At 44.8% G+C, this 27,052-nt stretch overlaps 1 protein-coding gene across 1 annotated transcript in view; it reads right to left on the reverse strand.

The window, feature by feature from the left end:
• Positions 1 to 27,052, reverse strand: part of ACOX2 (acyl-CoA oxidase 2) — a 38,291-nt gene that overhangs the window by 4,700 nt on the left and 6,539 nt on the right. The window contains exons 3-11 of the mRNA XM_083156265.1: positions 24,447 to 24,598; positions 20,124 to 20,231; positions 14,774 to 14,893; positions 11,247 to 11,362; positions 10,465 to 10,637; positions 9,400 to 9,562; positions 8,247 to 8,437; positions 7,988 to 8,149; positions 7,279 to 7,384 (exon numbers count right to left, since the gene is read on the reverse strand). Coding sequence (XP_083012391.1) covers positions 7,279 to 7,384; positions 7,988 to 8,149; positions 8,247 to 8,437; positions 9,400 to 9,562; positions 10,465 to 10,637; positions 11,247 to 11,362; positions 14,774 to 14,893; positions 20,124 to 20,231; positions 24,447 to 24,598 — 1,291 coding nt within the window. The remainder of the gene's footprint in view (positions 1 to 7,278; positions 7,385 to 7,987; positions 8,150 to 8,246; positions 8,438 to 9,399; positions 9,563 to 10,464; positions 10,638 to 11,246; positions 11,363 to 14,773; positions 14,894 to 20,123; positions 20,232 to 24,446; positions 24,599 to 27,052) is intronic.

Below are 27,052 nucleotides of genomic sequence, written 5' to 3' on the forward strand. Positions count from 1 at the left end.
CATGCTTTTTAGACATATTCAATGTGAAATGGGCCATATTGGCCCATTTCACATTGTCACCTATGTAAAATCGGGTTGATCGCATCGCGGGCCATTTTAATGGCCCGCGATCAACCAGATTTTCATTTTAAAATTAATTTCTCTTTCAATGGTCCTGGTGACACAGCTCAACACTGGGATGTAGGAGGGTCCGAAGGAGCCAGGCACCTATCCTAAAGTTTTAGAGGGTAGGCTCCTCCCCTACTGCATCCCTGGACTCTTCAGTTCGTGTTAGGTGCCCACTGGAGTGGGTGCTATTCTAAAGGGCTGCAGGAGCAGCCGAAGAATTAGAGTAGTTAGGGGATTTTTATTATTTTATTAACTTTTACCCTAGCTAGGTAGGCACAGTGTGAGGATTCTCATAGTGAATCCTCACACTGCTTGCGCAGCAGGAGCTGACAGAAGCGCGTCCTGTCAGCTCACTGTGCACAGGGGAGACACTGTCTGGTCCACCTGTGCAGCGCTTATAGCCTTTTCTAAAAGGCTGCCTGGGCTCCGGAGTACCCTGAAACCGGCTCCACGCTTAGGTGGGGATCATGGGGGACAGGCGCTCCGTGATGGCGGCGGCCATTTTATGCGGAGCTTACACGCTGAGCTCCTAGATGAGAGGACAGCAGCGTTGTGACAGGCATGTTCCAAGTGATCCCCATTTGAGGGGGAGACACTGGAACTAGGAAATCCTACCTAAGGAGCGGCTTGCTGGGGGTGGTTGGCGCCAAAAGGTCACGGACCCCGCAGCAGCAGGGACCTGTGGTCTCTTCCTTCACTCTGACTTTGGCGCCTTTCAGAACGCTTGCAGCGGAGCTGAGCTGGCTTACTGATCCTGGCAGAGTGACTTGGATTTCCTGGGCATCGCTTCCCTGCAGTTGAAACCAACAGACAGATAAGTGATTGGGTGCATTGCCTCTGTATAAACGCTTGTACATTGTTTGCACTGTGTATACTGATAGATATACATTTATCACTTGCGTCATGTCTGAGCATCAGGCTGTGGTTTTGGGGGAGGGAGCCCTTAATGCACTGAGCGCGTGCAATGTTTGCACACAAAAATTTGTCCCTGAGCAGATGGCCAAGGGGGGCTTATGTATTACTTGCGCTGATGTGAGACCCATGGGCAGTGATCCCCATAGGGCAGAGCATATGGAACCTGCGTGGGCCAGGGCCCTAGGCAGGTCAGTAAACGCTTTGGTGCAGCTTTTGGACAGGCAGAGTGATGGGCTGGTAGAATCACAGAGACCTATGCCATCATCTCAGCAGTCGTCTGGCTCCTTGCCTCTTACCCAGGCAGATCCTGCACTTATCCAGGTGATGCAGGATACTGCAAAAGGGATTAACAGGTTCAGTGAAATGCTGGACAAAATGGATGATGTGGCAGGGACCCCTAGAAGGTCTTATGCCTTAACTACTGTGGTAGATGAAGAGGAAGGAGAGTATACTGACATCCCCTGGGATCAGGGTGATGATTTGGAAGAGAACTCTGCTGCTGGTATAGAGGATCTCATTATAGCTGTGAAGCAGGCTTTAAAGCTGACTGTGGAGGATAAGACTCCTGTTAAAGGTGTTTTTAAGCGACAGCGGAAGGAGGCTGTTACTTTTCCTTCAGATGAGGGGTTACAGGAATTGTTAGAAGGGGCTTGGAAAACTCCTGATAAGAGGCTTCAGATGCCTAAGCGATTCCTTAGTCTGTACCCCATGCCAGAGTCTCATGCGGAGCTCTGGGAAAAGGTCCCAGTTGTGGACGCTTCAGTGGCACGTTTGTCCAAGGCTACTGTATTACCAGTACAGGGCGGTGCAGCTTTTAAAGATTCTGTGGATAAAAAGCTGGAGGGAAACCTCAAGGCTATCTTTGAAGGGGTGGGGTTTACCTTACGACCCCTTATTGCTTCAGCCTGGGTTTCTAAGGCCATGATAGAGTGGGCTGGTGAATTATGCACCATGCTGCAGGCTGACCCGGGTGCATTACTGCTGGCAGAAAAGATTAAGGCAGCAGCAGAATATGCAGTTGAAGCAGAGGAGGAAGCTATTAAAATGGCAACCAGAGTGTCCACAGTCTCCATTAATGCCAGGAGAGTGCTTTGGCTAAAAGCCTGGGAAGCAGACAATGAGTCCAAGAAGGCTCTGGAAACATTAGCCTTCAAAGGAAAGGTACTCTTTGGTACCGAATTAGAGGAGATTATAAAACAGGCCACAGGCGGCAAAAGTACATTCCTGCCGGCCTCCTCAGCAAAGCAGACGTCCAGATTTTCTGCTTTTAAGCCGTCCTTTCGGCCCTCCCCTAGAGGTGGTGCGTCCTTTCGAGGACAGTCTTTCAGGGGAAGGTTTCAGCCCTCTAGAGGCAAGACACAAAAGTCAAAATTTGGCTCTTTTCACAAGAAGCCTGCCAATAAAGGAGAGGATAAACCCTCTGCATGACTGTCAGGGGCTTTGCCCGACAGTGACAAAAGTGGGCGGGCGTCTCACGCTCTTCAGGGACGCTTGGGCTTCTCTAGACCAGGATGCCTGGGTGCTAGACATCATAACACAGGGTTACAAAATCCCTTTCAGAGGGCCACCTCCGAAGAGGTTCATTCCCACATCCTTACCAAAGGAGGCACGGCTGCGTACAGCTCTTGTGAGAGCAGCGCACTCCCTTTTGGAAAAAGGGGTGGTGACACTAGTCCCCAAGACAGAGTGGAAGAAAGGCTTTTACTCCACGCTGTTCCTGGTGCCCAAACCAGACGGGTCTTTCAGACCAATACTAAATTTGAAGTCTCTAAATGTTCATTTATGGGTAGACCATTTCAAAATGGAGTCTCTACGGTCAGTACTCCTGAGTCTGGACCAGGGAGAATTTTTGGCGTCCATGGATGTCCAGGACGCATATTTGCACGTTCCTATACACCCGGAACATCAGACCTTGTTGAGGTTTGCCATAGGAGACCTGCATTTACAATTCCGGGCGTTACCCTTTGGGCTAGCAACCGCGCCAAGGGTATTCACAAAGATAATGTCAGTAATGGCGGCGGTGCTGAGGCTCAGGGGAATCACAGTAATACCCTATTTGGACGATCTCCTGTTCAAAGCAGAGTCAGCAGCCATGCTGCAGAGTCACTTGGCAGAGGCCATCAGTTTTTTGCAGGCTCACGGCTGGATTTTAAATTTGCAAAAATCTCAGTTGGTACCGTCACAAAGGCTCCAATTCTTGGGAGTCATACTGGACACCCATCTTCATCGGGTATTCCTCCCGGAGGTAAAGGCCAGGGATCTGGTCACCCTAGTCCAGGAGATTCTCAGGGCTCAGAGCATTTCAGTATGGAGGTGCCTCAAGCTCCTGGGGAAGATGGTGGCGTCATTCGAGACGCTTCAATTTGCCAGGTTCCACTCTCGGAGGTTCCAATGGAACATTTTGTCAGCTTGGTCAGGAAACACTTTGACCATGAAATCCGAGATGATAGTGCTGTCTTCGGACACCCGAGAATCTTTGAAATGGTGGACAGAAGTAGATTCCCTTCAGTGGGGTCGGTCATTACAGACCTGGGACTGGTTGATAGTAACTACCGACGCCAGTCTCAGGGGCTGGGGGGCAATAGTCCTGGATCTCAGGCTTCAGGGCCTGTGGACGGCAGAGGAATCAGCGTTACCAATCAACATCTTGGAGCTGAGAGCTGTCTGGAAAGTCATTTCCTTGGCGGGAGACAGGTTACAGAACCTCCCTTTGAGGATTCAGACCGACAATGCCACAGCTGTGGCGTATCTGAATCACCAGGGAGGTACACGCAGCAGATTGGCCATGTGGGAGGTATCCAGAATCTTCCTATGGGCGGAACAGAATGTTCCAGCTGTATCGGCTATATTCATCCCAGGAATAGAGAATATAGAAGCCGACTTCCTGAGCAGGGAGGAGCTCAAGGAAGGGGAATGGAGCTTACACCCTCAGGTGTTTCACCAAATCACTTCGATGTGGGGAACTCCGGATGTGGACCTGATGGCATCCAGGATCAACCGTCAAGTGCCCAGGTTCTATGCCAGAACAAGGGATCCACTAGCGGAGGCAGTGGATGCCATGACTATTCACTGGCAGGGAGATCTCCTTTATGCATTCCCACCAGTACCAATGTTACCGAGACTTCTGAAGAAAATACAGGGGCAGAAGGTTCCAGTGATCTTAGTGGCCCCAGATTGGCCAAGGAGATCCTGGTACTCGAGGCTTCAGAGGTTGTCTGTGGACTCATGGCGTCTACCTCTGAGACCAGACCTTCTAAGACAAGGCCCTTTCAATCACCTGGATTCAGATCGATTGATTTTGACGGCCTGGCTATTGAAACCACCATTTTGAAAAGAAAAGGGTTTTCTGAGGCAGTAGTACAGACTATGATAAAAGCCAGAAAAGCTGTATCTTCGGCAAATTATTATAGAGTCTGGAAGACTTACATTCGATGGTGTGAGAGAAGAAAGGCTCATACATCTCATTTTAAGCTATCAAGAATGATGGAATTCTTACAAGATGGTTTTTCATCGGGCCTAAGCCTTCAGTCACTGAAGGTGCAGATTTCGGCCTTGTCCATCTATTTCCAGAAAAAGATAGCCATTTTGCCGGAAATTCAAACCTTTTTACAAGGAGTATCCAGGTTGAAACCTCCATACAAGCAACCAGTAGCACCTTGGGATCTATCACTGGTTTTGGAATGCCTTCAAAAGGCACCTTTTGAACCTTTAAGGTCGGCTGACTTTAAGTTTCTTACGTGGAAGCTAGTGTTTTTGTTAGCAGTAGCATCTGCTAAAAGAGTTTCAGAATTGGGAGCTTTGTCATGTAAATCTCCTTTCTTAATTTTTCATGATGACAGGGCTGTTTTAAGAACAGTGCCTCAGTTTTTACCGAAGGTGGTATCTACCTTCCATTTAAATCAGGAGATAGTTCTACCTGTGTTTCAACCCCCAGAGGGTTCTGAGAAAAGGGACAAGTTGAGAACTTTGGATGTTGTGCGTGCCTTACGCATATATGTGGACAGAGTGAAGAGTGTCAGGAAGACTGACACATTGTTGGTATTGTATGACGTACACAAGATTGGTTGGCCTGCATCTAAGCAGACTATTGCTAGGTGGTTGCGGTCTGTGATAGCCTTTGCATACACCAAAGTGGGTAGACCAGTACCGGCCAAAATAAATGCGCATACCACCAGGTCAGTTGCCACCTCTTGGGCGGTTCGACATGGGGCCACAGCTGAGCAGGTTTGCAGAGCTGCCACTTGGTCATCTGTTCACACATTTGCCAAATTCTATAGATTCCATGAGTTCGCGTCGGAGGACGCATCATTCGGGCGAGCAGTGCTGAGAGCTGCAGACCTGAGCGTACCCTCCCAAAGGACCGGCTCTGGAACGTCCCAGTGTTGAGCTGTGTCACCAGGACCATTGAAAGAGAAAAAGGGATTTTTGTAAGAACTTACCGTTCGAATCCCTTTCTCTGATATGGTCCTGGTGACACAGCGATCCCTCCCTTACGCTCAGTAAGTATGCCAGAAGTTTCATGATGTTCATGTTAAAATGGTTAAAAGTTAACAGTTTTCTGTTATAAAATGTGCATATAATATGTGCAGGCGTTTGTACTGAGTTAATGTATTCCAGTGGCTTTGAAAGATGAACTGAAGAGTCCAGGGATGCAGTAGGGGAGGAGCCTACCCTCTAAAACTTTAGGATAGGTGCCTGGCTCCTTCGGACCCTCCTACATCCCAGTGTTGAGCTGTGTCACCAGGACCATATCAGAGAAAGGGATTCGAACGGTAAGTTCTTACAAAAATCCCTTTTTAACATTGTTCCCTATGGGAAAATCGCATTGATCGCGTCAGTAGCATCGCGGCCCCTTATTAGGGGCCGCGATGGACGCGATCAACGCGATTTTCACTTTTACCGGCAATTGAGCCAGTTAAAGACATAAAATCGGGTCCATCGCGTCCATCGCATGCCTTAACTACCTTAACTTAAGGCATGCGATGTACCACGACGGGCGCCGTGCTCGGAAACAAGCACCGTATCATTTCATTTTTCATTTCCTATACAGTATCCCCTTCTGAATCTACCTCTACTTCATTACCTCTACCTGTTGAAGTAGCTCAGGGCTCAGTCTTAGGTACTCTGCTTTTCTCAATCTATACTATATCTCTTGGCAAACTAAACAGCTCTTTTGGATTTCAACAGTGGTGTAACAACAAATTTTGCCCCCCCCCTCTGCCGGAAAATTTTGCCCCCCATCCAGTAAAGTTAAGACCCTCTCCCTCCGCCCTGCCTTACCCCCCCTCACCGTGCCTTACCCCCCTCCGCATCTTTGGCCGGGACCCGCAGATCTGCTCGTCTGCATCCCACTCCTCCTGGCTCCTTATGAAAAACCGTATCTCACAAAATGTCTGCCATATAAAGCATCCATTTGCAAGCTTTGCGAACGAATCCCGCTTGCGCATATGTGGCACCGGCTAACCATTCGCAAGGCGGGGTTAGGGTGACTTGCAAGGATGCGAATTTTCATCCAAGTGAGTCAACCAGAATAAGGCCCATTATTCACGATTGCAGAACTTTCTTTGGGCTGCACCAACTCTGGAATGCCCTCCTATGCACAATAAGACTCTCCTCTACTCTCCAACCATGTAATCATTCCCTGAAAACTCACCTTGTCAGGCAAGCTTATCAAATTCCGGAACCTGCCACATTCATAAACTTTCCCGCTCAATTACATCCCCGCTGTACAGTTCACACATACCCTCACATATTTCCTCTTTCTTCACTTCCCGATTCACTGACCCTAGGCCAACAGTGCTGTGTAACCATAAAAAAAAAAAAAAACATCCCACCATGAACCTTTGTAATTGGTCAACCAATGCAATAGATACACCTATTATCTTGTGTAGCAATGCCTATTTCCCTATAGTTTGTAAGCTTTCCAGCAGGGCCCTCCTACCTCTTTGACTGTTATTACTGAGTTTGTTTTATCAATATTGTTTCCAATGGAATTTCCTGTGCTAAGAAACTGTTAATAAATAGATAAATGTACGACCATTTAACTTCAACAACAAGAAGTCATTTTTATAGAACTTGACATAAAGGGATTTTATCGAATGACAACTATTATCATCTATATGTATGTCTAGTTTTCGTTTGCGTGTCTCCGAAACACTGCCATCTGTTGGAAGTAAGTGAAACTACATCTTTCTCTCTCACACATGCACAAACACAGAGGCAATAACAAGGTAGCAGATTAGCGTTCTCACTGACCATGGAGGCCTTTACAAGCGCCACAGAGTTGTTGTTCCATGCCATGTACAGTTCCGTTCCTGACAGTACCAGGCTCTCAATTTTTTTTGCTGCAGATTCAACAAGCCTTGAAAAAAATATTATAGAATTCGATTAGAATATTACATAGCTTTTTTCCCTCAAACTGCACCAATCAGAAGTACAGGAAGTTCAAAAAGTCCCCCCTCAGTGAGCGATGCCTCTGGCTGTAATTCTCCTTTACAGGCATCAGAGACGGGGGAGGGACAAGGTAGGTGGCTAGGCCAGAAACCCATCAGAACAAGCAGAGCTCTTGTATTTCATGAATATAAACTCTTTAAAAGCAATTAAGTTATTATTTAGTACACGTTCTGTGGGAAGACTTGCTTAGCACACAATCACTGCACAGGGACTTTTTGAACTCCCTGCAGTGGCCTCTTGACAGAAAATCTATTATTTATTTATCATTTATTATTCTATTAAAATCTATGTAAAACTATTTTATTATTGTCAAATACAGAAGCAGCTAAAACTTGTAAACTTTACCATTCAATTGCTTGGTAAAGTTCCATTAAAGAACTACTTTTTAAAGAAGGAAAAACAGCATGATTATTACCGCCAGTGGTAAATCAAGACAATATAAAATAAATATCAGAAACTAGTCATGGAGTTCAGATGATATAATGTACGTTCACTCATCCACATCACTGACCTGTACACCCTGTGCTCATAGGCTTTTAAATACACCTCTGGGTTCAGGAAATCTAAGTGTGTTGTTGCTTGGCAACCACTGGAGAGTGGCGAAGACAGATAGGACACGGTAGGTGGTATTGATTTCCCTGACTGAGCCCCAGCAAAACATTTAACCAAAAACCTATAAAAAAATAAAATGAACAATAATGATAAAATGAGATAAGTGTACCATGTAAAGCTCCTTCTCTAGTCTACAATATTATAAAAGACAGTGGTACCTTGCAACTTGCAGATATAGGACAGTGTTCTCCCCTTCATAAGTACATGAAGCTATAACCTTAGTGTACAGCGTCGGTAAGCCACTGTAGAGCGAGTAACCGTGGCCCCCACAGGCCCTGCGGCACACCTCCACACCACCTGAGCAGACCTCTGTGGTAAAAGCTTTCATCCCAGCAGTAAGAGCGTGAAGCTGGAAGAAACACACACACACAATACAGTAAATACAATACAGAATGCAATATGAAGGCCTACAGTTTGTTCCCTTTCTCTAGTGATGGGCCTGATTCACAGTTTTACGCTATGTCGATGCTTTCGCAATTAAGTGTAAGGGGGTATTCAATCTCCTGCAGCCATCTCCCGACGGGGGAGATGGCTGCGGGGCCCTATTCAATGCTGTCCTCCTTGACAGCATTAAACAAGGGATCTCACAAAACGAGCCCGACTTCACAAGCAGCCAAGCTCGTTCTGCCGAGAACAGCCGGGAATTGACGAGATCCCGGCCGCAGCTCGCCGATTCCAGGCCGCAGCTCGCGAGCACGCCCCCTTCTCATCCCGCTGCAGGCGGGACACTGAATCCTGCTTGCTTTTTCTCGGTCGAGCAGACCGAGAACAAGACAGGGTCACGGCTGTCGGGCCAGCTCGACAGCCGTGGCCTAAGATTGAGTACCCCCCTAGTCTGCGAATGTGTCAGTTCCACAAAAATATGGGTGTATTGTGACCGTTTTCAGTTGCGAGTGTATCTCTCAGTTGTCAGAGGAGTGTACATTTATGATTTGGGCCGTATAAACAAATATATTTTTCTTCATTCTTGAGGTCTGTCAGTCATAACAACTGATTTGGCTACAGTAGGAAAGTGATCCTAAAAGGATTGCCCATTCGTGGCTTCAGGAAGATTTTTGTTTTTAAATGATCAAATTACAGTACGTATATAAAGGAGTGTACATACGTATCGATTTACTTTCGATTCGCTTTTGATTTACCCTATTCAACCCCCTTTCGATTTGGCCTTTGCTTTTACATTCGATTTCACGTTCGATCTGCACTTTTGTAATCAATATCAAATTCGATTTACAATCAAGGTACAGTGTACAAATTATACTGATTAAGGGTTAATAGCTTTAATAGAGCTTTACATTTGAAATATCATGTTACCTCAGGAAGAGAATTAAAATTTTCCATTCTAATGTCATTGTAGACATCGTTGTACACATTAGCCACGTATTTAGATGCAAAAACAATGGCATAAGAAGTAGCCAGGAGGGGAAACAACTTTTGCTGCTGTGTTTGATAATCAAGAATTTTTGGTTCTCTGTCCCTAAAATACAATTTGAAAAGTATAAAATTAATTTATTTCAACATTTATAAACAAATTTTTTTTATCCTTCTCCAAACACACAAATGCATACTACAAAACACCACAAGTAAACCTATAAATAGTACATTTATAAAAAAAACATTCGCCACCCCAAAAAATCAATAATTTATGTTGACTTAATGCAATCCTCGCTCTTTAACCCCCTCGCCGACCGCATAGAATACTACCCTTTGAGTGCCAACATCTCTGTGAGGGATGTGCAAATTATTGGCTAAAAATGCCAGCGTCGCTCACATTTGTTATAAATTTGATTTAAATTAAAACAAAAAATGTTGTGTAAAAAAAGATTATATTTCCTATATAAGGTAAACATTACAGGTCATTATGAGGAATAAAAATGCAACTCCTCAGGGTCACATCAATACACCCTTTGGACATTACAGCAGGTGAAACATCTTCTCTGTGAAGAGGAAGAACTTTGATGTATAAACTGTTTAGGGGGAAGGCCCTTTTCCTGCTTCCGTATGGTAAACCAGTATGGTAAACCAAATCTATCAAAAAGTTTTTTGGCCAGTTAGCTGCAAAGATCGCTCATTAAACACCATTGGTATGAATTGGAACACCAACCCAGAACCATGCTTTTTGCCCAATATCAGGGTCTGATTTAACTAATGTTCCTGTGTCTATATGAAAGCAAATGCCCACAGACATGCTCTAAAATCTAGTGGAAATCCTTCTAGGAAGAGTAGAGTCTCGTATAGCAGCAAGGGGGATCCAACCCTACAATAATGGCCAAGATTTTGGTATAAGAAACACATGTGGGTGTGATGTTTGGATGCCCACGTACCTTTGCTATGTAATGTTAAGTAGAAAAGCTATGTGTATCATTGGTAAGAACGTACCCTGGTCTTAGCTCTGACTGGCGTCTCACCGTAGCGTATCGGATAGAGATGGTGCACGCCTTCATCAGGGGTTCCAACACCTCTGCGCGGAGCAGGGAGACCCGCACATGTATCATGGTGAAATAGTTTATCTTATCGGATCCACGCTTAATGTAGGAGCCATCAGGCAGAACCTGTCATGGGGAAATGAAAAACATTTATATCTCAAATCCAACACCAGGACAAAGTGATTGTTGTTGAGAGTGTCCTCGGGTCACTGTCCAGTTGTACAGGGGAGTGTACCATACTTCATATCACATATCACAGAATGATAATAAAATGAATAATTATATGAATTATTATAATTTAAAAGAGATTTATTTTGTATAACCATCTGTATGTTCCTCTCCCATCACCCTAATGCAGCAAATACGAACCAAAAATTCCCTGTGGGCAGCAGGTAGCAGGGTCTGCTTCGAGAGAAAGGAACTCTTCCAATTTTTTTTATCGGTGTATACAGTCATACAATGGTGCACTCATCAATTGCAAGTTAAATAAAAGCATGACACGTTATGGAGCTTGAGGGGTGCTGCAATCTGTATGAGATTGTAAGCTTGCGAGCAGGGCCCTCCTACTTCTATGTCGGTCTAATACTACCCAGTTTGTTTATCACTGTTGTTTCCAATTGTAAAGCACAACGGAATATGCTGCGCTATATAAGTACCTGTAAATAAATAGATAGCCGATTATGTATACCATATGTGAACTCACAGTACATATAACAGGTAAGCATGTAGGAGTACCTCGCAGTATCTGCTTAGCATGTTTTCCTTAGGGATACGAACACTTCTCATCATGAGGTATCCATTGTCAATGTGCTCAAAAGACATCTTGGGTCCAATGTCCCCGACAGTTATTCCTGACAAGAGATGGAACGACCTCAGTGTTTCTGTATTTCATATCTTTTAATGCACAGATTTATTTCACATTATAAGATGTCTAAAAAACATTAAAGTTTTCGTGACATTACATCTGCAATTATTTTGTGTTGTTTGCACTGGTTGTAAGCTGTGGTGTCTGAATTTGTGTGACTAAGGCAAGAGGCAGAGCACTTGTGCAAGAAAACCATTACCCATAGGGCCCTATTCAGTGCTGTCTTCCACACTGAACAGGAATCTTGGCAGAATGCGCCCGACTTTACAAGCAGTCAGACACGTTCTGCCGAGAACGTCCAGGAATTGTCCAGCTCCCGGGACGCAGCTCGACGATTTGCGGCCAGAGCTCGCGGCCACGCCCCCTTCTTGAAGCTCAGCAGGCGGGACATTGAATCACGCCTGTCAAATCAGTGGCGAGCCGTCCGAGAACGGGACAGGGTCACGGCTGTCGGGCCAGCTCGACAGTCGTGACCATGCATTGAATACCCCCCATAGTGCCTCAATATACCACAAGGTGGGAGATGCCTGACATGAGTGAGCTGACAGGTCCCATGTTAATAAGATGCACAAGCAGACTCTGCTGAATAAAATGATATGTGCCAAACAGTGTTAAACGTTATACGGTCACTAGGTCGACATAGGAAAGGTTGACACTTTCAAAAGGTAGACATGGATTTAGGACAACAGGGTCATAAGGTTGACACAAGCATTAGGTCGACAACGTTTTAGGATTCGTGTTAAAGCAAAAGTCGCACAAAACGACTGCATTGCGGTCTGCTGAGCGGGCGCACCGTGATGTGTGCTGAGGGATCGTACTGCAGCATGTCGCTCAGCACATGGCGGCTGGCCCTATGTGTACAGGGCTTTAGGGACCCATCAGATGAGGTAAACTGGTAGCAGTTTGTAAGCTCATACTTTTGGTCAAAATTATGCTAAGAACCCCAATTTTACTTAGTGTTATTGTTGATTTTTGAACTGCAAGTCTCAGCATGGTAGCAACTCTCATTATATTTAGAATCAGGGTGTGCAGCCCAAGGTTTTCATCCCCCATATAAGTAAACGCAGGGGTATATAAATATAAAGATAAATCGCTGAGTGTCCCGTTTTCATCAGCAACCAGTGACCGTCGCTGGGGAAAACGGAGACACTCACTCCGAAAAAGTTAGAATCGCAGTATGCTTCTGCGACCAGTACAGAGCTGGTTGTGGGAGCGCGCCCCAAGTAATATCGCCTATACACAGCTATATGGGCTGACGTTTTCCAGGTCCCCTCACAGAATCACAAGTGAAGTAATTAGCTCCACCTGAGGATCTATTAAAATGTACCAGTGTGTAATGAATGCACCTGTGCACCAGTTAGGTGGTCCAGAAACATGAACTGTTGGTAACTTTTGAGGACTGGAGATGGCAACTCTTGCTCTAGTGTCACCCAAGCTGCTGTTTGATGGGTGCAAGCCAGAAAATGAGCATAAAGAAAATGGCAGTGTGCATACAGGATATATAAATCAGTAACTATAACCTGTATTATAATAACCTGGTGGGGTGTACCTGGTCAGGGCAGCCAGTCAGGGGCATTAGTCACCAGGGTTACCTACCTGACCCTTTCCTTCAGGGAGAAAATGCTCTGTACCTGTCCGCATAGGTCATTCTCTAAAAATATACTCATTCCATTTGTTGTTTACAATAACATAAATGGAGACTGCCAAACTGATCTAACTGCACAGATAATGGGTGACATTTGATAGGATGCTATTTTAAGTCATTTTTAAATTCGCCCATTATCGCACTTTTTAAAACCGCATTTTTTGCCGCAAATTCGCATATTTAATGAGGTGCGTAATCCAGTGGAAAAAATGCGATAATGTGCGATTTTTTAGTCATTAAAATGTGCGAATTTGTGCTTCATTTTTTTTTTTTAAATGGCGTGAGGTCCCCCTCCTGAGCAGAACCAGCCCCGGGCTTATTCAGCCGGACCTGGTTCCAAAAATACGGGGAACGAAAAATCTGGGGGTCCCCCATATTTTGAAACCAAGTCCGGCTCAATGAGTCCGGGGCTGGTTCTGTTCAGGAAGGGGGACCTCATGACATTTTTTTTTCTCACGCCATTTAAAAAAAACAAAAACAATTTTTGCAAAATCGCCTGTCAGAACCTGGTCTGCATATGTAGCGAATTTTAGTAACATTTTCCTGTTTTCGCATCTCATTAAATATGCGGTTTGTATACTTTGGGAAAACATCTGGATGCGAGTTCCGGCGCGAATAAAAATCGCACCATGTGCGATTTCACTGCAAAATCTGAATTTTTTGCTGTTTTTCGCATCTCATTAAATATGCAAATTTGGGATAAGGTGCGATTTCGGCCGTTTTTGGCAAAAAAAAAATAAAAGGTCACCCAATATGTTGCATCATTGTGGGAAAATAACATCCTGATAAGTAACTCGTTCACTCTTTATATATAAATATATATCACTAATATCTATTAACACTATAGTTTCTTCAGTGGTGTGCTGCTCTGGGCTTTCTGGCTTATTCTGTTTTTTTTTTATTTTTTGGGGGGGGGAGGGGGGGGTGCCGCACGATGCACCTATAGCGCTAGGGACCCCCTATACACAGAGAAGTCTTGATGACGGCTTGGGGACTTATCATACATGTGCGCAAATATATGTAGCTAATATCTCTTAATTCTATTAGGGTGCCGGATGGGATCCCGACAGTCAGTAACCCGACGTTGGGATCCCGACTGTTAAAACACCGACTGCCGGGTTCCCGACGGCCGTCGGCTATTCTCCCTCGTGGGTGTCCACGACCCCCATAGAGGGAGAATAGAATAGGTGGTGAGCGTAGCTAGCCACCGTGACCGCAGTGTTTCGAGCGCAGTGAGCCCGCAAGGGGCTTTATTGCCCTGGCCATGCTGTCTGAGTCCGGCCAGTCGGGCTAATGACTGTCGGGATCCCGAGTGTCGGAACGGCATACCACACCCTTCTATTATATAGTGTTCAAGACTGGTTACTAATACCATTCAGTGCGCTGGGAGAAACAATGGGTGAAATGTAATAGGATGAGAGAATCAGAAAGTGAGAGGTTTGGTAAGAAATATCTAGTTTTTTTTAAAGCGGCAATTATTTACACGTCAAAATCAAGCTGGGTTTGTTGTGTAAATAATTGCCGCTTTAAAAACCCTGGAGATTTCCAAATATCTCTTTTTCTGAATCTCTCATCCTATTACATTTCACCCAATGTATTTTTTACTTACTCAGTATTAACCCCTCCCTCTCATGCACGTATGTATGTATGTATGTATGTGTATATGTATGTGTATATGTATGTGTATGTATATATATATATACTGCTAAATGTTTTTAAGCATACACGGAGGAGCTGATGTTCTGAGGTTACCTGGGAGAGGTGAGTGGTCCTCCAGACTTCGGACCTGGACTATGAATGGATGCATCCCATATGCCTTTCCTTTGCTGTATAGTTGGGCCAGGACCACAGCATGGGTGCAAGTCTTCCCCACTGTACATGTCAAAGGACATAGAAACAGGTATGGATCAAAGGGTCAACATTAGTAAGGTTGACATGCATTGAGTCGACCACTGAAGGTCGACGTGGGCCAAGGTTGACACCTCAGAAGGGCGATATGGACCAAGGTCAACACCTCAGAAGGTCAACATGGGCTTAAGTTGACAGGGTAATTAGATCGACACATGCATTAGGTTGAAATGGGCAAGGTCAACAGTCAAAAGGTCGACTTGTGGTTTTTCACTTATATTTGAACAGCAAATGTCAACACAGACACCTTAACGGTGCACCGCATCCCCTTGCATGGCTCGCTGCTGCGCTCCGCACACTATTTTATTCTCCCTCCACGCCCTAGTGGATGGTAGTGCATGAAATACCGCCAGTCGGCACATGTCAGCTCAACAAAAAGTGAAAAACCCCATGTCAACATTTTGACAGTCGACCTTGCCCATGTTGACCTAATGCTTTTGTCGACTGAATGAACCTGTCAACCTAAGCCCATGTTGACCTTCAGAGGTGTCGACCTTGGCTTATGTCCACCTTCAATGGTCAACCCAATGCATGTCGACCTAACGACCGTAAACATTTAGAAACAAATCACATAAGTCACAACGTGGACAGTAATAATCCAACATCATTGGATAATACTGGATGTCAAACATTGGCTCTGTATCAGGAACAATCACTTTCTCATTTTCAGTATTTTATTTTATTACCAGTTAATTATGTAGCGCACACATATTCCGCAGCGCTGTACAGAGAATATTTCAACATTCTCATCAGTCCCTGGCCAGTCACAAGCCAGAGATCCAGATCAGGCGCTGCACATCACCCTGCAGGAAAACACCATCCAAATTCCTAGATAAGATCTCCAAATGGATGAATAGTCGTGCAGGGAAACTTATAAAGAAAATTTGGAATAAATTAAAGAAAATCAGATCATGGAAGGCGCCAACTGAAATGGTGCAAATTCCAGCAGGCGAACCCCTCACCCTTCAGTGCCCAGGAGCCAAACCAGGGCAAATTGTAGCTTGGGATAAAGAGGAGGAAAAAGACACCCATAGACTATATCGATCACAGTACCTACTTGGGCCTTCTGACAATGGCAGAGTAACAACAGACTACGGAGAGCATCTGAACATCCGTTCCCTAGAACTCAGTGACACAGGAATGTACTACTGCTGGCTCCAACAGAAGATGAAGGCTGGATTCAGGCTGACTGTGCTAGACAGTGGCTTAGTAACTCGGTTCGGTGATCCAGAGGCTGACGCTACTACGATGACCATCTCAATCCTCTTGCTCTGTATAGGAATGTTAATCCTGCTCATTGCCTGTGTCATGTGTTGTGGCTACTACTTCCGATGTGGGCCATTATAACTGCAGAGACTGCTGCCACACTGCCCAGCCACAAGGCATCACCAAAGGCCGCTGCTGTCACACCCAACTAACATCTATTACAACAAAACCTCCAGAGGCCATAACACCTCTCTGGAGGCCACTAACCCAGCCTATGTGACTCACATAGCCGGTCCCAAGCCCGGATAAATGAGGAGGGGTGGTTTCTATGGTGAAAGAACGCAACCAATGATAGTACAACTCTCCAAAACAACAGCAAAATCTAGAGCATATGGCAGAACCGATACGCAAGAGGCAGCTGGGTCCTTGGGGAAGAATGGACTACCAGCCATTGTTACAGAACAATCATTTAATGATGAATGTTAGTGATGGTGACTAGGCCCCTAAGTCTTCTGTACTAATATCTATAGTAATAGATTAGCACAGTGGTTCTCAACCTTTTTTGAAACTTTGGGGCAGATGTATTAAGCTTTAACAAGAGATAAATGCAAGGGAGACAAGGAGAGATAAATGTCCAGCCAATCACCTGCTAACTGCCATGTTACAGGCTGTGTTTGAAAAAAGTCAGTAAGGAGCTGATTGGCTGGACGTTTATCTCTCCTTATGACCCGTGCATTTATCTCTTGTTAAGGCTTAATACATCTGCCCCACTGCACCTTAGTGTAACAGAAATTGTGTCTCCCGTAGGCCAAAAGTTTCTTAGGAGTAGATGTATGAAGCACTGATAAGGGAGGAGAAGTGATAAAGTGCCTGGTACTTTATCACCAGCCAATCAGCTCCTGACTGTTAAGTTACAGACTGGGTTAAAAAAGGGACAGTTAGAAGCTATTTGGCCGGTGATAAAGGACCAGGCACTTTATCACTTCTCCACCCTTATCACTGCTTCATACTTCTACCACTTATTGAGAAATTCAGAAAAATATATGAATTTAAGTAAATTGTCTTCGTACAGATGTGTTCACATACATCTATCCTCCATGCGATACAAGCGGCATTATACATAACGTGTGAGCTTCCTGTGTCTCTATAGCACCGGGCATCTTTTGTGCGACTTTTACCACTAAAATTTGTGTTATTTGCAAATGGACCACATAAGCAGCCTCTGCTGAGTGAAATAATATGCGGCATGCCTATATTCAGTGTGTGACTGCTGAGCTATCTGCGAAAAGTAACGGAGCAGTGTTTTCGTATTTTTATGGAGAAGTCACAAAAAAAAAGACACCCAATGCTAGAGACACACCACGGCATGGTGCAACTAGAAGGGCGGTTTAACGGGACAGGAGGCAAGATGTACGCGGACACATCTGTAGCTCATCTTTGGGTTTATGTGATGAGGGACAGGATTCGCTTGTTTATCCACATATTTCATGATTGGAATCCAAAAGCACTAATTTTGCCTGTTACTTTGACCATAAATAATTTTAAATTGGTCCTGGAACTCCCCACTCAGGGCGCTGCGGCGCACAGTTTCGGAACTACGGGTATAGACTTTGTATAAGGTGCTGAACACATGTATTTTTCTTGGGGGCAAACGCTATTTTGTTTGTGCAAGCCACCAAGATAGACCTAGTAAAGAAATTGATGAGTGGCAGTCAAAGCCTTGAAAATATCAATGGCTAATTTGGTTGCTACAGACCAATTTGGCCGAATTGAACTGGAAGTAGATTAGGTGATTTGTTGGGATTTCCAAAGGGACCACAACAAGTTTAGTAACGATCTACACTAGTAAGCATCTGGATTACAGAACATTTACTAGGAAATAACCTATAAATGTCATAAGTACATGTTTTACGGTTAGTGGAAAGATCAGGAAGTTTCACAATCACTTATAGTGAGAGCAATGTCTCTCTCAATGGATCTCCGAATGTTGCCATACAATGTGCCCTTGCAAACAGTCACATGGAATGCCTGCCATGTAGTGATTGTCACTGGTGGCCTACTGTAGGGGGCAGCACAGAGTCAAAAATATACATTTTTATTAATTAAAATAAAATCATTATATCTATTTTGGGCTGTCTGATCATACGCTGATATATAAGGCAGGTAGTTATCTGGTCATTCCCAGACTCGCCACTGCACTCTCTCTAGGTTTCTGTCTGTAATGGGTTGTGACAAAGCTGCAAAGGACCTGCAGGGTGGCTGGGATGGTCATGGTATAGATAACAGACAATTATTTTTATTTTACCAGTTATTTATATAGCGCACACATATTCCGCAGCGCTGTATAGAGAATATTTGAACATTCACATTAGTCCCTGCCCCAGTGGAGCTTACAATCTATATTCCCCACCACATGTAGACACACACACACACACACACACAGACATTCTAGGGTTCATTTTTTGTTAGGAGCCAAATAACCTACCAGTATATTTTTGGATTTTGGGAGGAAACCGGAGTACCCGGAGGAAACCCACACAATTACGGGGAGAATATACAAACTCCGCACAGTTAGGGCCATGGTGGGGATCGAAACCATGACCTCCATGCTGTGAGGGAGTAATGCTAACCATTACACTGCCCGTACTGTCTCATGGATATATGAGCAAGTTGTTCATTTAGCTGAACCTTAAACAACATTATTCTTTTGGAGTGTTTTCTCACTTAAAATAGGTAACATTTAGATCAAACACAAGAACTAACATAAGATACGGTACTTGTTTCCTACCACGGCCACAATCGCTAGTAATTGTGTACCTTAAGTTAAGGTACACGACTAACACGATGGACCCGATTTCCTTTGAAATCAGGTCCATTTTGCCGGCAACGCCAAAATCGCGTTCATCGCGTCGGTCGCGTCGGTCGCGTGCACTAACATGGCACGCGACGCGACCGACGCGATGAACGCGATTTTGCCATAGTGTTCAATGTTAAAATATTTTTAACACTGCAATCGCGTTCATCGCGTCGGTCTTGTGCCATTATAATGGCACAAGATGCGATGGACGCGATGAAGAACATTTTACATAGCAAACAATGGGAAATGGGCCAATATGGGCCATTTCTCATTGTATATGCCCCCGTCATGGCTATTAATTAATGCCCCCCCATTGTGAACGGCACCCCACGATTAACGGCAACCCGAAGCGTGGCGAGCGTAGTGAGCCCGCGAGGGGCGGCGGTACGCGTCCTCCGACCTTTTCATACCCCTACTATCCACGTCGGCGTGGAGTTGAGAATATAAAGTGTGGCGAGCGCAGCGAGCCCGAAGGGTGGTGAGAACAGCGAGCCCCGCGAGGGGACGCGTATACCTGTGAAGTTATGCGCGTACCCTCTCGGGGCTCGCTGCGCTCGCCACGCTTCGGGCTCGGTGGCTCGCTGCGCTCGCGACACTTTATATTCTCAACTCCACGCCGACGTGGATAGTAGGGGTATGAAAAGGTCGGAGGACGCGTACCGCTACGCTCGCCACGCTTAGGGGTGGCGTCAATCGTGGGGTGCCGTTCACAATGGGGGCATTTGAGCCATCAGTGGGGTTTTACATTGAATCAAATGTAAAATAGGGTCCCAGGGACCCTATTCACATTTGAATCAATGTAAAAATCGGGTCTATCGCGTCGGTCGCATCGATGCGATTTGGTTACATGCGATGGAAGCGATTTTTTGGACCCGATCAAAATCGGTGTGGCCGTTCTAGGAAACAAGTACCTAAGATACTGTATAAAATATAACACGTGCCTCAGAATAGGAAACTGTGCACTCTGTCATGCTGTACACGCTAAACACTAAAAAAAAATCATACATGTTCCAATTTTCAACCTAATTTCTATAGCAAATGAGAATTAGGTTGAGAGTAAGGGTTACATATGTCCCCAGTGATGTAGAATTAGATCCATGTATGAAGGAAGTGTGTAAAGGGTGAACTTACAGTCTCCTGGCCACCATTTTGTTGCGGTTATCTGCGGGGTGTCTATTATAAACTCCTGGCTGGCAGGGTCAAAGGTTGCAGTAGTTTCCAAACCACGGAGATATGTTCCTGCAAAGAGACAATGTACTACAGTATATAATACACTTTTGTGTTGTGAAAATCCTAACGTTTCAGGAGCCTGAGAATGTTTTAATACTGTAATAATTCGTACACCCAACAAACCACATATCGGGCTGATTCACACCAGTTAGCAAGGCTGCAATTTTTGCAGATGGGCAAAACCATGCTGCCCTGCAGATGGGGCAGATGGAACATGTACAGAGAGAGTTAGATTTGGGGGAGTTAAGGTGCGTACACACAGGGTGATATATCGCTCGGCGATATATTGATGAGCAATATAAACGCTCAGTGTTCCGTTTTCATCAGTGACCAGAGATGGTCGCTGATGAAAGGTGGGAGCCGCAGAGGGAATAAGCTGGTCGCAGGAGCATGAGGGGGCTAAAAACGGAAACGCGCACCCGACGATTTATCGCTGGTGCACACACCAATCGCAGGCAATATGGTCGCTCAGCGACCATATTGCCAGCAATTATAGCCCGTGTGTACACAGCTTTATTTTGTTTCTGTGCAGGGTAAATACCGGCTTCTTTATTCGTACACTGCAATCTTCACTCAAATCTAACGCTCATTGGGCCAGATGTACTAAGCTTGAAAAGTGATAAAATGGAGCGTTATAAACAGCCAGCCAATCAGCTTCTACCTGCCCTGTCACAGACGGGGTTTGAAAAATGTCAGGCAGGAGCTGATTGGTTGGTTGGTTGGTTATCACTTTTCATTTTATCACTTTTGAAGGTTAGTACATCTGGCCCATTGTTACATCTGCCCCACCTGCAGTGCAGCATGGTTTTGAACCAAACGGGTCTGAATCAGTCCCAATATGCAGGAGGACCACACGCTGTGTGTCCACCTGCTATAGAAACATCCACCCAGACTAGTTCAGCCCATTGCTGTTTTTAAGAAAATAATGGTTACCTTGTGCCTTTTTCCCCTTATTTTCCCAGACCAGTCCTGGCTGAGAGGTCCGGGGCTGGTTACTGATTACGGGGGACCAAAGCAGATGGTCAATAAATATTATTCACCTTCTGGTTCTTCTGGCCAGACATATTGGCCCTTATTCTGGTTGACTCGCTCGGGCGCGAATTCACAACCCTGCAAGTCAATTGGGGTAAGTGTGCATGCCTAACCCTTACCAAATTATTAGACAATGGGTCTGTCATTACTCTTTTTATGTTGCACCGAAAAGTATATTAATGAATTCCCTTTTCCTTTCTTTTAGCAGGTAAGTGTATTAACTGTAAGAATGTCCATGGCAATGTTTCTTTCTTTTATATATCAGTTATTTTATTTTACAAGTTAAAACATTAACAGGTATATGCAATAAACATTACATTAATAAAGTAACAAAGATAGTTACAATTATGACAGACACAAAACAGAGAACTATAAGACAATTTATAGATAGATATTCAACATAGATATACTGTTACCATTTTTACATGACATCAAAAGGACAATATTATCACTATTCTATGCTAAAATACTACTTTATTATTGTGCAATAATATACCTGCTGCAGCTGTAAACTATTACTTAGTCTCTCTATGTATTAGGTAGTCCCTATAACCAAAGCGTCTATTTTTGTTTTGTAGATTGGAGTCCCGCACTGAGTATCCTGGTAATGGGCTTACTGTATTTGTAATCCACAAGTGAGAGTGAATCAGGTAATAATTGCTGGCTGTCTCACAATGTAACAACACTGTAACAACACTGTATATGTCCTCTCTCCACTTTTCTTCATATGCCTAAGCGTGTAAGTCACTGTAACATGAAGCCAGCTGTATAAAGTCTTTACACCATATTGCTTATTACAGTCACTATTTCTCCATGAAATAATATTAGTCAGGGAAAATGACTTCTCTCTTTCTGATGAGGAAGCACATAAATGTCTGCCTGTTGTACAGTTATCATCTGAGGTAAACGCAGTCTCTATCTTATGGAGCCCACAAACGCACCGATGCCGGCGGTGCGATGCTATGCGATGGGGTGCGCGCTCCCGCGGCACCTCATCGCACAGTACAAAAAGTATGTGCTGCACATACTTTTTGTACTAGCTTTTTCTAGCATAGCATCGCATCGCATGCACCTTAAACCCTACATTAGATTGTTAGCGTCTTTTAACCTTCCTGGGATAGTACATCTTTCTATTTATACATTTGGGTGAGAGAAGAGCGTATTACAGCCTTTCTAAAGTAAAATGTATTTTTTCTGTCTGTAGCTGTATATAACCATAGCTTACTGCAGCCTTTCTGAGGTAAATGTCTATTTTCTGTCTGTGGCTGTGCATAAATATAGCTGACTTTAGTACTATGAGGTAAAATGTCCTTAAAAAATGTCTTTAATATGTATACAGCTGTGTAGGTAATTATAAGAACACCTCTTTCCTGGGCTGGTACAGGTAAGTATGTATTTTGGGGCTGGACTCACCACACCACTCCTTTATCATTTACAGTCCAACAGGTGACAGCAATAACTTGAGAGGGAATCCCTGCAACTGATGAGCCATCTCCGCATATCCCCAATAAGTATAAGCATCCTCCATGCTCCCTCTGTCTGCCACACTCTTTCTGCCTGGACCTCTCCACGCCGGATTCAGTATGAAATCCCGGCGGTCGGGATCCCGGCGTTCAAAATCCCGACGCCGGAATCCCGACCGCAGAAATCCCGACAAGGAGGGGACGTGGATCGCCCCCCCTTGCGGGCTCGCTGCGCTCGCCACGCAGCGGGCCCGGTGCCTCGCTACGCTCGGCACGCTAATTTATTCTCCCTCTAGGGGTGTCGTGGACACCCACGGAGGGAGAAAGTGTCGGGATTTCGGTGGTCGGGATTCCGGCGTCGGGATTCTGAACGCCGGGATCTCGACCGCCGGGATTTTAACTGCATCCCTCCACACCAACTGCCCTGTCCAACTGCTCACCCTCCTTCTGACCCAGGTCATGTGACATGCTACAGACTTTCTATGCAGCTGCCGAGGCTGCTGGGAATTATTCACCACTGTAAACAAATTCACCATAACTTTATATACAGATATCTGATATTTTCATAACAATGCAATCAATATACAGCAATATATACAACTCCGATTCAAGAAGGTCATGCTATACATTTCAAGGTATCACATTTGTACCCCACATAAATGTGTATGTGTGCATATGGTAGGGACTAATGGGAAGGACTATATAATGCACACATACTGTATTCCACAGCTATTTACCAGGAAAATGAATATTTTTTAGGGTTATTTTTTTTTGTACCATAAATCATATAAGAAAGAACTAATGCTTACATACATAAACATTTCCTACCGACAGAGTAAAACTGTCCCTATCCCTGCTTAGATAGGAGCAGCAGCAACACGCCTCCTACTGCAACCCGACACCATCAGCTGGCCATGTGACCAATGAGGTTGCACAAGCCAACTGCCGTAAATCCTATACAGAGGACAGGAAGACTTCGTCTTCTGACAGAGATCCTGGCCTCTTCTTTCCACCACAAAGATGGTGACACGCCTTCATCTGGAGGCCATCATCGTTACCGCCCCCAAATGGCATCAGGATGTCAATCATTGACAGGCTGCTGCTGATCAGCATCGGCTGTCCCAGGAGCAGTTTGCCCATGTGCAGAACAAGTCGTGCACGTGGACAAAGTACCGATAATCAGTACTTTCCTGCATGTCAAACAACTCCAACCACATTTAAATTACCCCGCTAGGGCCTAATTCATGTTTATACGCTATGGCCGATGTTCACACAAGTGAGTGATTATCGCCAGAGTTACATATGTGCTGTCATAGCACACTGCCGCTGCAATCCCGGTCACAATAAGGAGTGCCTGGGAAAGATTGACAGGAGGTGACCGTTTGTAGGTGATAATGGACAGTTGGTAAGAAAGCGGGCATTTCAGTTGCCCAAAAACATGAATTAGGCACACAGAATGAATCTTGAGAGCAGGGCCCTCTTACCTCCACGTCTGTCTGTTCAAACGCAGTCTTTTTTTTTTATTTACCAATAGTAAAGCAGAACAGAATATGCTGGAGCTATATAAATATTAATAAAGACTATGAATACACCAATATTTGATGAGGCTTAGTCATACTAGTAATATATTTGTTATGTACTGTGACAAAAGTTAGCCACAAAAACAATTGTTTCAAAAACAATAAAAGAAGAAGAAAAGAAAAACACCACAAGCCCTGCGGGAACGTACCATGTCCAAGTTCGGTTTGAGCGTAGGTTCCTATAATCTTATAATTATTGGCGAGGGGGAGCCACTTGGCAATTTGGTCATCTGTCCCCAGGGTGCTGATGGTTTTCATGAAGACTCTGTGGATGTTAAGGCCAACCTCTCCTCCTAGCGCCCTGAAATGACAACATCCCAATTTAATTAAATAGGCAGCAGGATAATTGGGACTAGGGATGGGGAACCTTCCAGCCGTTGTTGAACTACACATCCCAGCATGCCCTGCTACATTTTTGCTATTTGGCCATGCTTAAACTGTTGCAGGGCATACTGGGATGTGTAGTTCACCAACAGCTGGAGGTTCCCCATCCCTGTGTTAGACATAAAACCCCACAATAAACACTGACACATTTGTTTCCCATTAGAAAAGACCCAATTTAGAGCAAAAAATATGATAGACAGTAACACTAGAGCAAATCCACAGTTACATATATGACAAAGGCAAGCTGCAGTTATGTCCTATCTTAGGTGACAAAGGACCTACTGTAGGACAGATGTAACATGTGCAGAGAGAGTTACATTTGGGTGGGATTTGTACTTCAAACTGATATCTATGTTGCAGTGTAAAAATAAGGCATCCAGTACTTACCCTGCACAGAAACAAAATAACTCACTCAACTCTAATGCCCCGTACACACGGGGGAGATATATTGCTCAGCAATATATTGCTAGCAATATATTGCTGAGCAATATATTGCTGAGTGTCTCTCCTGTTCATCAGCGACCAGAGATGGTCCCTGATTAATCAGGAGACTCTGCCGGGGGAAGAGGCAGGGAAATAGCTGATCGCAGGAGCAAGCTCCTGCGACCAGCGACCATCAGGGGCTGCACACGGGAGCGCGCACCCGGCGATTCATCGCCGACAGCACACAAATCACTGGCAATATGGTCGCTCAGCGACCAAATTCCCAGCGATATGTGCTGAAATTGCACCCGTGTGTACGCACCTTATCTCTCTCTGCACACGATACACCAGACCCACCTGCAGTGCATATGGTTTTGTCCATTAAAGAATGAGTTTGCTTTTGCGAGTGAACCAGAATCAGGCCCCTAATTCATGTTTGTACACAAGGGCCAATGTTCACGTAACGGAACACACTGTGCACTGATATTTTGAGGATCACAACATTGGCACTCAAAGAATTAAGATAGAGTCCTATTATCAATGAATGCTGAAAAGGCCTTTGACGTGGTGCTGTGGCTGCCAATGCATGACACAATATTATATTCTGTTTCTTAGTTCAATTTTGGGTACTTGTGTATTATAGCGGCGCCCCCCGATGTTGGTCGTACAATGTTTTTATCACATCGCATCGCATGCCATACAACCGATGGCATGCGATGCAACGCGATTTTACACCAGTATTCGATTAAAAATTGTACAAGCACCCTAATGGGTGATTTTAAGCATGGGTGCTTACAATGTAAAATGCACCCCCACGCCACCCCCCACTATAAACGTGAACCCGAAGCATGGCGAGCGGCGACGGTACGCGTCCTACGACCTTTTCATACCCCCACTATCCATGTCCGCGTGGAGTTGATTTTATATAGTGTGGCGAGCGGACGCGTATACCTGTGAAGTTATGCGCGTGCACTCGCCACGCTTCAGACTCGGTGGCTCGCTGCGCTCACCACACTTTATAAAATCAACTCCATGCCGATGTGGATAGTGGGGGTATGAAAAGGTCGTAGGACGCGTACCGGCGCCCCCCCCCCCCCCCCCCCGCGGGCTCGCTGCGCTCGCCACGCTTATGGTTCACATTTATAGTGGGGGTGGCATGGGGGTGCATTTAACATTGTAAGCACCCATTAGGGTGCATTCAACATTGTAAGCACCCATTAGGGTGCTTATACAATTTATAATCGCATCCCATCGCATTGTATGCCATATACAATGTCATACAATTTAAAAATTGTATGTTATTGCGCGATATCGCATCGCATACCATCGTATGCCTTATGGTATACGATGCGATGGGCGCCGCTATAATACACAAGTACCCAATTTTGTAACTATTTCACACACTTTTTAATTTAACCATCCACTCTCTGCTGGGCCTTGAGCCTTTCTAAGTAACGTTGCATGAATTACCTTTATATCAAGGCACTTTAGATTTACATTGATCTCTGGCTGTCTTTGGTCCTTATTCAGATCTTATCGCAGTACAAATTTGTTTGCAAAATATGCAAAACCATGTGCACTGCAGGTGGGGCAGATGTAACATGTGCAGAGAGTTACATTTGGGTGGGGTGTGTTGAAACTGAAATCTAAATTGCAGTGTAAAAATAATGCAGCCAGTATTTTCCCTGCACAGAAACAAAATAACTCTCACAAATCTAACTCTCTCTATACATGTTACATCTGCCCCACCTGCAGTGCACATGGTTTTGCCCATTTTGAGAACAGATTTGTACTGCGATAAGATCTGAATAAGGGCCTTTATCCGCAGATGATGTGTTACTATTTTTATAATCCCCACAATATTCCATCCCCTACTTAAATACCCCCTTATTTTACCCATTTATGTCTGTGTTTATAAGTTCAGGTCTACCCCTTTAACATCTCAACT

Source organism: Crinia signifera, chromosome 8 (genome assembly GCF_055691185.1).
Source record: "Crinia signifera chromosome 8, ASM5569118v1, whole genome shotgun sequence".
In the NCBI taxonomy this organism is placed as follows: domain Eukaryota; kingdom Metazoa; phylum Chordata; class Amphibia; order Anura; family Myobatrachidae; genus Crinia; species Crinia signifera.